The sequence below is a fragment of the Endocarpon pusillum genome, assembly GCF_000464535.1.
Source record: "Endocarpon pusillum Z07020 unplaced genomic scaffold C698727, whole genome shotgun sequence".
Lineage (NCBI taxonomy): Eukaryota > Fungi > Ascomycota > Eurotiomycetes > Verrucariales > Verrucariaceae > Endocarpon > Endocarpon pusillum.
Genome location: NW_006913508.1, coordinates 384566 through 396442, shown reverse-complemented (window position 1 = coordinate 396442; position 11877 = coordinate 384566). Strand labels below are relative to the sequence as shown.

General features: G+C 50.5%; 2 protein-coding genes across 2 annotated transcripts; one reads left to right on the top strand and one right to left on the bottom strand.

Moving 5' to 3' along the window:
- Positions 1-2109: 2109 nt before the first annotated feature.
- EPUS_02327 (Cytochrome c oxidase assembly protein COX16) lies at positions 2110-2630 on the top strand (the record flags this gene model as incomplete). Its single annotated transcript, XM_007787810.1, has 2 exons — positions 2110-2472; positions 2550-2630. 2 exons carry the CDS (start codon positions 2110-2112, stop codon positions 2628-2630), a joined length of 444 nt encoding a protein of 147 aa, XP_007786000.1.
- Positions 2631-3303: 673 nt separating this feature from the next.
- EPUS_02326 (uncharacterized protein) lies at positions 3304-8604 on the bottom strand (the record flags this gene model as incomplete). The annotated part of the gene is made up of 1 exon (XM_007787809.1): positions 3304-8604. One exon carries the CDS (start codon positions 8602-8604, stop codon positions 3304-3306), a length of 5301 nt encoding a protein of 1766 aa, XP_007785999.1.
- Positions 8605-11877: the final 3273 nt, after the last annotated feature.

Genomic DNA, 11877 nt, shown 5'->3' with positions numbered 1-11877 from the left:
GACCAATATCACTTTTTCGTACCTCAACAATAGTAAGATCTGAGAGGTCGCCACCTGAACATAGTGTGATGGATGTGGACTCCATTTCCTGGTTGGAGAAATAAGAAAGAACAGAATTAAAAAACAGTTAAGAAGCCAAAACAGCGGGAAATGAGCTAAATCAATGTCACAGCTAGTTCATTTAGGAAGCACAAGCCCATTATTCCCTTTCATTGAGATCCACAGTGAGGCTACCGCGTTCTCGTTTATCTGATTTCATCAAACATAGAACAGTTCTCCGCGGTATTATATCATGAAGTTACCCTTTCTAAACTCTTTATGTTTATAGAATGTCTCAACTGACGAAGCAGATTCGTGCGACTCTTGGCAATTGTGTGTCGATCTGAGAAATGTAGAGGATCAGTCACCACTCGACTTCCATTTGACTACTAGTTAGTACTTTTATTTCTATATATCTCCTCTACTTGCATCTCCTAGGACGTCAGAACTATTGACTGCTGCCTCCGGAGCAGTCCTAAATGAGACTGCTCGGGCCTAAGAGCTTCAACAATGGTCAAAAGGACTGGGACTCAATTATACCCTCAAGAGCATCGACCGGTTCTTTCTTTACACGTATTTTCTAGCGTGTTAGTCCACTTGCCGCTTGTGCCGGCGTGACTGTGTTTAAGAGGGAATGTTTAGGAGAAAGGCATCTTCACTTGCACCATGAGTTTCCACTATGAAGACAGGGTAGATACCAGCGTAGACTATAAAGATGTACTATATATGCTTGCTTGCAAACTTCCAATTAGCGTTGTCAGGTCTTTAATGAAGCGAGCAGATAGGCACGTAACTAAAGTAGACGTTTAAAATCGGCACGGTGTATTATGGCGAAACTCATAGGGTTCATCATATCTGAGATTGAGTGGTTTTAGGATATCCATGCTGATTCACGAATAGGTGTCTCTTCAGCGGCCGAGTTCGCTGAACAAGTTGTTGCCTGTTCCCCGGCCTCATCAAGCTTCTATTTCCTGTTTCGTATGAAGTCAGAGGCCTTCTCAACCTGTTCCCTAACCTCATTGAACTTCCGTTTCCTGTTTTCGAGCTGTATGTCTGCCGTTTTCGAAATATGACCTTAGTTATAATGAATTGTAACCTCCGTACGAATTATATTTACTTTTTTGACTGTACTCTAAAGATTCTTGTCGAACTGTGCTGAGTAATCAATGGATTGTGTGTAAACAGCAAGTCGTTCTATCTAATTAAGCGCGCAAGGAGAGCGTACTTATACATATAAAGTTGCTATATTAAGACCAATTCAAGCGAAATAGCGCGAAACGTGCATACCAAAAATACAATATGGCTGAGGCTAAACATGTAACAAACTCTGTAACAAAACACTGGTGCGGTTTGTCAAGATGGGGCCAAACTATATTTTTAAGTTCAATAATTCTTTATTGCTGCAGATATTACGCGGGATACTTGACGTAATGAGGATAGGGTGCTATAGAAGCAGGAGAGTCACGAAATAACTGCAGATGGGCTATTGTATGACTGTGTGGTATAGAAGAGTTGGTTGTCCTCCCTGGAAGCTATGGAGAGGCAGAAGGATATACGCGCTGTGCGTGTGGCGTGCCAAGCCCTTCTGCCCTAGTGCCAAATGCGGCATAGCGTTAATCTAGAAGCTGGCTGTGCGCGCCAAACAATGCATGCCCTGCCCTAACTCCTCTTTCGGCTATTGGCAGGGTTGCGCCGTAACAGCAGAGTTGCTACGAAGTTGGTACGGAGTTGGTGCGGAGTTGATGCGGAGTTCAAATTTTGATGTGTCGTTAACCCAATAATAGTCCGCCGTAACAGACCACTTTGCTTTCCAAACGCTGTCCGCGGTTGAGCCGGCGGAGTACGTACATATGTAGTACATACACAATACATACTGTACTATGGTAGATGAAGTCAACAGTCAAGATACTCCATCTTACATACAGGACATCTAGATTCTTCCTCATGTGACTCTTGACGCTCAAATCCCTAGCTGAATGTTACAGCCTTGAAGCCAGAAATTCACATCCAATCCACCATCAAGCCTCCTCCAGCGGACTGCCCTCCTCATCGAAGCTCCGGTATAGTACGATGCCCACCTTTCCCTCCAACCCGTTCCGGCCCTCGGGCAACAGTGCCGCCCTCCCCTTCAGCGCGCGCATCGGAATCCTCTACCGTCGCAAGCTCGCCTCCCACCCTTTCCTCCTCTTCGGCCTCCCCTTCATCTCTCTCATGGTCCTGTCGTCCTTCCTCCTCACCCCCGCCACCGCGCTCCGCTTCGAGAACCACGACCGGAAGAACAGAGAGGTGAGCACACACGAGGCACTGAATCTGGGCTTCAACAAAACCGGTGCTGGCGCGTTTGGCGAGCCGGTGGGTGCGACCGGTGTGACGTATAATCCCAGGCGGAGGATATTGACAAAAGGCGCCACGAGTGAGAGGGACGAGTATTATGTGAGTCGCCTTGATGGCCTACTGGATCACAACGTTGTAGTAGTCATGTGTGGCCGAGGGCTGATGTGTTCGCGCAGAAACTGATGGCAAAGGACCTGGATAACTGGGAGCAGAAGAGAGTGGAGAGATGGAAGGGTGAACCGGACGGGAGGCTGTGAGGCACTCTGAATGGCCACTCTGTTTGTGCAGCCATTTTCAACAGGGGAGGATGATGCTTGGGAATCGTCACGAACAGTCATTCCCCCTTCGCGCAACCACAGCTTCGAGCTTATATCTTGTCCCCAGTCCGGGAGGAGTCCGCCATGGTTCCGGCATGGACAGCCTCTATCTATGTCCTTACGATAATGTTGCCCGTCACTTATACTGACTGGCAGGAAGTCGCCCGGCCAGCAAGCAAGGAAGGGATAGGAACAGGCGAGATGGTCTGTAAGTACCGACGCTTGCTGGTTGGTGTTGTTCCATACGGGAAGCACATTGTCAGTGGCGGATAGAGGAAGATTGCCGCATGCTATGCATCACGGAAGTATCTACAGGCATATGCATATGGAAATATGGAAGAAGCGAGATTGAAACGACGAATGGTATCTTTTTTGTACAAGTCAGCTGTCGCTCTTTCGTCTCATTTCGACCAACATAGGAATATAAAACGCCCCCTAGTATGTAGCAGATAGCTCAGAAATGGCCCTGCGAAGCTCGAGTAGCTACTATCCCAATCATGCAATCCGCCCAAGAAATCATCGTCCCCAAAATATGTCTTCCGAATGAAGATGAAGAGAAATGGCAAGAAATTCGTTGTGTACATGGGTAAACCTCCGTGGTAGCTCAAACCCATTAATTCCAGCCCAAGCTGTTCTCCGCCATCACTGGCGGGCTGATATATGTCCTGCCGCTCCCTCCTGTTCTTCCGCTGTTTCGAGAATCTCTTCCTTGTCCGCCAGGTGGTGTTGCGCTTCTCCAGCCACCATAGCCAGCCGCTTGTCGCCCACCGGCCATGAGCGCAGAGCCTTCACCCACGAATCGGGGTTCGCCAGAATCGAGCATGCTGCTCGACCGTTGGTGCAGAGACCTTCTCTTCTTGTACCGTCTTGCAACAAGGAACATGGCTGCACCGTAGACAGCCGCACCAGCAACCACCCCAACACCAATGCCAACTGAAGACGGGCGCACCGGGGCAGATGAGTCTTCGTCTGAGCCGATTGGTGCGCCTTGCCCATTCCCGTCATCCTCGGGATTGCTGACGCCATCTCCATTGATGGGCAAGCCACCGCTGAGAGTTTGGCCGCCAAGGACCGGGATAGAAGGATCAATCATGCCCATAAGCGTTTGCACCGAAGGCGTGGGATTGTTGTATATGGCCGAGTTGGGATTCATTAAGCTGAGTTGCAACGGAGAAACCATGTCAGAGGGGATATATGCCATCGCGAGTGTAGTGACGTAGCCCAGAGAGCCCAGAGTATTGTATGGTTGGAGATACTGCATCACAACGGCGTCTTCCGGGACGCCGAGACCATGAGAGACACCTTGCGGGAGGTACGAGAAGATCTGGGTGACTGCGGTGCTCGAGCCAACGACAAACTGATAGTTGAGGCCGTAAGTGAAACCAAGCTGGATCAAGGTAGTGTTCTGAGGCTGCGCAGGAACACCACCCGGTGGTGCAATAACTTTGGGCAGAGACGACGAGAGTACTGTGCCTGTTGCACTCGACGGAACCACAGACGTTGGAGGCGAAGGAGCAACAACGATGGTCGGTGCCACTGTCAGGGAAGTTGCGCTGTCAGTGCCTGTTGGGCTAATGCTCTGTGGCGCAGTGCTCGTGGGTACCCCGGTAGCCGGTGTCTCTGTTACAATGACTGGAGAGGTAAAACCAGCAGCAGTGAGCTCCGTAGCTGTCGTGATGGCAGACCCAGAGCCCGTTGCCGCGATCCCAGATTCGGAAATAGTCCCAGGGGAGGTGACGACATCTGTTGCAGTTGCAGTTGCAGTCGCAGAAACAGAAACAGTCCCAGGGGAGGTGACGACACCTGTGGCAGTTGCAGTCGCTGTCGCAGAATCGGAAACAGTCCCAGGGGAGGTGACGACATCTGTTGCAGTTGCAGTTGCAGTCGCAGAAACAGAAACAGTCCCAGGGGAGGTGACGACACCTGTGGCAGTTGCAGTCGCTGTCGCAGAATCGGAAACAGTCCCAGGGGAGGTGACGACATCTGTTGCAGTGGCAGCTGCTGTCGCAGACTCGGTGCCAGCAATCGCACCTGAGGTGGCGGAAATGGTAGTAGCCGTACTTCCGGACACCGTCGCCGAAGGTTGAACCCCACTCTCCGTCGCTGTTCCCAATGTCGCAGAGTCTGTGGCGGGAGCGAACCCAGATGCTACTTCAGAAGTTACGATGGTGATATCCGAGGCTGAGCCTGATGTTGCAGGACCAGCAGGAGACAGCGTCCCGGAACTTACTGAGACTGATGCGGAGTCACTACCACTTGTGATAGGTATCACTGGTATAACTCCTGAGTCAGACGTGACTGGGACCACTGACGATAGATTTGCAGTCTCTGTCACCGGAACGACAGAAGTCGGAACGGGCGAGGTTACAGCAGGAGATAGCTGAGATGTGACGTCTGAAGCAGTCGGCGAGATGGGTGTCGGCAGATCAGAAGGAAGCAGCGACGACACAGCCGAATCAGATGGGAGAGAACTTTGTCCAGTCCCGAGTAACGAAGGAGGAACGGCACTGGACAGATCGGTAGAAACTACCACGGGAGTTGTAGCATCTGTAGAAGATCCACTGGTCGTCAAGACAGGGATATCGGCGCTGCTTGTTGTGGTTCCAAAGATAGTGTCAATACCTACAATGATACCCGACGTAGTAACCAGCGGTGTGGCGGCCTCGGTCAAACTAGATAAAGCAGAAGAGTCTGTCGAGGTGAAAAGAGGTATGACGACCGGGGGCAGAAGACCTGTAGATGATTCCGGGAGGGAGCCAGTCGACGCGCTGGGAGTTGGCAGGTCGCCGCTTGTCTCCGAACTTTCGCCAGTGGGAATAATGGGGATTACCACACCAGTGCTTGAGCTCGGAATTGGAGACTCCAAGATCGAGATAACTGTCGAGCCGGTTTCCGAAGTCACTTGAGGCACATTCGAAACAGTGTCCAGTGACGTTGGGCTAGCACTGCTCAAATCTATGATGCTGGTTGACAATATCGTGGAACCAGACGTATCTGTAGTTGTAACGACAACAGAGGAGAATGCTGGGGGCGATGACGTAACGCTGTCGCTGGGGTAAAGGACCGAACCAAATGAATCAGTGGTAGGCGTACCGCTCGAAGGAGGAATTGTTGGTTCAGTTCCACTACTAGCTGATGTACTCAAAACTGGAAGTGAGGAGGAGGCACCGATAACAGGTGAGGATAAGGTTGTTGCTACAAGGCTCGCGTCCGTGGATGGGCTAGGTGTAGGCAAGCCTGAAGTTGAGATCTCTATACTTGACGATGCCACGGAGGTCTCGACTGGCACAGAAGTAGGCACTGCCACTCCAGAGATCTCACTGGTCACAGGCGTAGGCACGGTCACCCCTGATGTCTCCCCGGATGGTGTGGTGGTGACGGATGTGGCTACCACAATTGATGATGACACGGAGGCAGTCTCAATGGTCACAGACGTAGGCACTCCCAATCCAGAGATCTCGCCAGGTAGGGTAGTGGTCGCTGATGAGGCTACCAGAATGGACGATGACGTAACAGAAATTGGAGCCGGCACAGAGGTAGCTACCTCAACTGACGAGATCTCACCGGAGGGTATGACATTGACTGAAGTAGCCGCAATCTCCAACGAGGACGAGCCAGAAGGCACGTCTGTCACCGAAGTGGGTACCGTTACTGGCGGAGTCTCACCAGACGGCGTGATAGTAGTGGAGGTTGCTAGAATTGTTGGTGGAGACTCAACCGAGGGTGATACGTTCGCTGAAGTAGGCACAACAGTAGATGAAGGTTCCACTGTAGGGGCGATCGTTGTTGATGCCGCTGAGTCCACGGATGGGGAATCTGCCGAAGGTGTAACGAGCACTGAGGTAGGCACCACAATTGGTGAACTTTGACCCGAAGGGGTGACAATTGCTGATGTAGCTATGACCACTGGGACCGAATCCGAAGGTATCGCTGTGACTGAATTGGTTACTGAGGGTGATTCGCTTCCAGCTGTTCGCGTCTCCACAGGCAAACTTATAGGATTAGCGGAAGAGGCAACACTATCGGCTGATGATGGTGCGCTTATTGAATAAGCCTGTGCAGAAGGAGTTGACGGTGTTGAGCTTGATGCTGGTGGAGGAGAAATTAATGAACTTGGTACAGTTATTCCCACGACATCGGTAATCGAGTCGCTCAGAGTCAACGGTCCTGAAATCGACGTAATCGGATCTGATACAGGAGTGAAAGATGCTAAAACTGATGAGACTACTTCCGATGAAGAAGCCAAAATTGGTGGTACTGCTTCTGATGCAGGAGTAGATGATGCCAGAGTTGGTGGTACTTCTTCTGACGCAGGAGTAGATGATGCCAGAGTTGGTGGTACTTCTTCTGATGCAGGAGTTGAAGATGCCAAAGTTGGTGGTAATGCTTCCGATGCAGGAGTTGAAGACGCTGGATTTGACGAGGCCAATTCTGATCCGGGCGCAGTAGGAGCTGTCAAACTGGATAATCCCTCTGCTAAGGTGGTAGGAGTAGATGCTACAGGGATTGAAGGAATGACTTCTGCTGAAGGGAAAGCAGAAGCAGCTGAATTGGATGGAAGTGGTTCTGACGGGCCAGAAATTGAACTTGGGAGACTAAACGGGACCGCTTCTAACGAGCCAGAAGTCTCAGCTGCAGAAGTCAATGGCCCCGCCCTCGACGTTAGGGAAGTCAATGCTTCGGAATCTGATGGAAGCACTTCTCCTGGAGAAGCTGCTGGGCTAGAAGGAAGTGCTGGCGGATTTGAGGGATCCCCCTCGTTTGAGGAGATAGTGGAAGCTGCTGGGCTAGAAGGAACTGCTGCCGGATATGAGGTATCCACCTCGTCTGAGGAGATAGTGGAAGCTGCTGGGCTCGGTAAGACTACTTCTGAAGTATATTGGGGTATTTCTGCTGAAGAGGGCGCTGCTGCTGCTGAACTCGGCAAAGTCACTTCTGACGCGGGTGGAGTAGACGCAGGTGGGCTCAATGGACTGAAAGCTGCTGGACTTGATGAGACTGGTTCTGACGGCGACAAGTCAGGAGTTGTTGCACTAGACACTAGGTTGGACGGAGCTGGGTCCGGACTAGATGGGATAGAGTCAGCTGGTATCACAGAAGCTGGACTCGAAGAAGCAGGCTCTGGTATGATTGTGCTCGCGACAGCTGGGCTCGAAGTCTCTGCGTTAGCAGCGGCTGGATATGTTAGAACAGGTTCCGATGGGACTGAACTTGACAAAACTTCCGATGGAGTTGAAGGTTCCGCACTAGCTGGAGATGATGCCACGAAGGCGGCTGAAGAAACAGGCGTGAAGCTCTCTACAGTCTCGGCAATGACAACGGGTGCAGAGCTCGGCACTGATGGGACCGGTGTGGTAAGGCTTGGCGCGATAGGAGCCGAAAAAGATACCGGCGAAAAAGCTGGAACAAACTCTGGTATGTCAACGGGTGGCGATACAGGGCTCGAGGACACTGCAGGAGTACTGGGTTCTTGTGGAACGGGGGTAGCTGATGAGATGGACGCAGGGGCTGGTGTAGAGGCCGGTGAAGGAGCTGGAGTGCCAGTGATGGGAGACCCAATGACCGAACCTGACGAGTCTAACACCACCGTTACAGGCACGATTACCACAGCTGTCTCTGTATTTGAAGCGATGCCGGATGATACCGGGTTAGGATCTGACACCCCAACAGGGGATTCTTGTCTCGAAGTGAGCACATTCGAGGTCAATTGATTCTGTGTCTCAGGGGTCGTTGGCAACGTCTCCGTTGATGGCGGATCTACTCTTGTAGTGTCGGGGGAGTTATCGATTTGCCTCTTAACTTCCTGAGGAAAGTAATACTTCGGTCGTGAATGCAGCGTTGGTGCAGCTGGTGCCGCCTGAGCAACAGTGAGAGCCGCCAGGGCGGACAAAATGGCTAGAATTGAGGAACGCATGTTGTATAGGTGGAAAGAGCCGGGCTATTATCTGTAACAAATCAAGCTGTAAAGATTAGCACGATCTCTTATACAAGGCACATAGTACAATAGACAGACCTTGAGAATGAAATTTTGAAACGAGCGTGGTGGCTAAGTTCAGCAAAGGATTTGAGATGTCGATACAGAGAGTCGTCTAAAAGAGCGGAAAGGGATCAGAAATCCCAGCAACGAGTACACAGCGCAAGCGCTTTGGCTCTGAAATGTGCTTCAAATGCTTTCGAATGGATCAATGGATGGTATATCGAAATGCACAGTTACAGAAGGACAAGACTTCGTGTCGTTCCTCGTTGGCTTTTCCGGCTCCTTGTTTCTCCACACAGCGGCAGAGGTGGTCTAGATCCCGTTTCGAAGAGGTGCCCTTTGTTGCTGATTTCCAGATTTCATTGATGTTATCACAGGTCTATTTCAATCCACTCTATTTCTCGAACCGTATCATGTGCCCAGAACAAAGGAAGTGCTCAGTTCGTCCTGAGTTCGTACAAAGAACGCACGAAAAATAGTTGCTAGATCGTCCTTCAGAAGCAAGACTGGTTGATGGCCTGCAGGCACAAGGACTCAGGGTCGAGGTCGGAAGCAAGGGGTAAATCAAGTGTTCTCAACAGAAGCAGCGCGAAGTGTATGTGTGGTAATTGGCGATGCAGACCAAATAAAGAGCGTAATTGCTTTCGCGAAAAGACGATGATGTCCAAAAATGAATGGATAACAGCGCGAGCGCTGTAAAATGAGGCAAGTATGGTATTTTCGTTGGACCACTGCGGCAGAAGCAATATCGTCGGTCGTAGGATTATCGGCCGTTGACGTAGAGAGGACGACCAGGACGACGAAGTAAGAGCATAAGCGCTCGAGGATGGTTGGCGGTGCTGAGAAGGAGAAGAAGATGCGGGAGGGAGGTGATGAGGTTCGAGGCTTGGGATGGGAAGCATACGGGTGGACAGGTACCGCCCGAACAATTCTGGGGCTTCTTTCGGGGGGTAAGGCTTTTCCCCTGCCATGTCCCGTTGATTAGCTTAGGTTGGCGTTCCGATGATACCAGGCAGGGTCCCCTTTGATACCAATGTTACCAGCCTTGGACCCAGGCCACAATTCGGTATCAACTAGACCTCAAGTGGGGAGGCTAATGCGTACCAAGCAGAGTCCCATGGCGGTTAATCTCCACTAGTAGGAAAATCCTTGAACAGGGTCTCCCGTTCCGATTGAAATGTGAATTTGGGATTATTGAAGGATTTAAGTGTTGCAACTACTAATGTACATGTATGAATTATGTTGTCAGCATGCAACCCTGTGATACCTTCAAAAGCACTGATATTGCAGCGTTGAGTGCACATATACAATGGAACAAACACCGGGATCATTCACAATTCCGTGGACGATCATCAGTGGAAATACAGATTCAGGTTAGTATTACACAGAGCAGGACTGACTCGCCCTCATCATTACTGTGGGACGGGAGCACCGGCCCTCTCATACGAACAAAGCCTCCGACGATTGTGTGTCACAGTTTGGCGCAAGCCGACCAATTCGAGTTCACTGTGGGAGGCTTAGACACCAAGAACGGATGGACACAGATGGGGGCCCATGTATGGACTGTATTTATCCGTGAGTTGCGATGGGAAGAGTAATGATTTCAATAGTTACACCACCTTTCCACATAGTACCATGCGTGCTGTTACAGACGCAAGCTACTAGTAATAGTATTAATTAACCAGGGTGAGCGGCACCATTGTCCCTTGCCAGATGGCATCCTGCAGTACGAATACAGGTATCATCAAATACAAGCTGGTTTCGGCCGAGACGGAAAGTCTTCACGGACCCACTGCAGAGTCGGAATCCCTGAATGAAATTTCCCTACTGTTGTTCCATTCTTCTCGAACTCAGGGGCCACCGTCTGTTTCAGCATTTTCCACGCGAGTGTCGATCAGTGTTCACCTTGCGCTCCATGCTCATACTATAACTACAGCATATCTGATTTTGTCTGTCAAACTTCGTTTGCCCGCACCACATGATCATTTTCGCAGGATGTGATACTCGTATCTTGCAAGAACCGAGAATGAACAGTGTTTCTGTTTTTATCTTGGGCTCAAACCTGACTATTTGCACCAAGCTTGTTCCTGGATCCTACGAGGCTACTCGTACCACGTTCTGCCCAATTTGGCTGATGCGCTAGAATCGATTTGTTCACTGCCCCGCATGGCGTTGAACGCCAACCATGTTATCCATCACTGGCCAGTGGTATGAATTAATCAGAACAGTCTCCTCAAATCCTCGCATTCTGGTTGAGCTGGAGTACTGCATATATCCCTATCATTGCATTGCAGAATCAAGCCGGCCTGACCAATTGAATGGCAACCATTTGCTCGGTGTGCATTTCGTCAATTTCCATGAGCGATGGGACTGTACCTATCGGCCCCCCCGGGGGTGGACGATTGCAACCAATGTTGGCCCTCCGGCCCGAGTTCAAGGCTGTCGAGATCTGAGCAGTGGACTCCCGGTCCATTCCGCCTTCTTAAGCAAACAGTCACAATCTGTAGCACTCAGACATGAACTCATTTCACCTGCCTCATACCCGGCTGGTGTGGCAAGCTCGATAGGGTATGTTGTCCTGATCAGCCTCAATTACTGATCGCTGTGGTTCATACAATAATCTCACCTTTCACTCAGACTTGAAGTGGTTGCAGTTGGGGTCCCAAATACACAAGCATTTCTACCAAGTCTCGAGGAATACTGAGAGGAGTAGTAGGCGCAGCCGTGTGATACGTCCTACCTGAGACACGCAGCCCACCTTGCGAGACCAACAACTGATCGTTGCCTCGTGCCATTACTTGTCATGCCAACTGTGCCGCATTGAAGGTGAATCCACTCCATAGATCGAGATATTTGCTGATCATTGTTGTTTCTCTTACGAAACGTATTTCTTCGCTAATTGTGATTCTGCAACGCTCATCCTTCTCAAGTTCATCAGATCCACCTGCCCTTTCTGCATGTCATCAATGAGCAACTTTTCAGCCCTACCTCGTGTTCTTGTCTAAAGCTCTCTCAACTTCAAAGATGCCTTCAGCCGCATGTGGCATTTGAGTCGTTTACATTTCTAGAGACCTACCACATGACACACTCGTACTTGCAGTGCGACTTGTTCACTAAAATCCCTGGCGCTATGTAACAATTACCATGAGATGCTACTGTTGGCATCCCAGCCAAAGCATTATCTCGTTCAAAGTGGCCCCAGATCTCGAA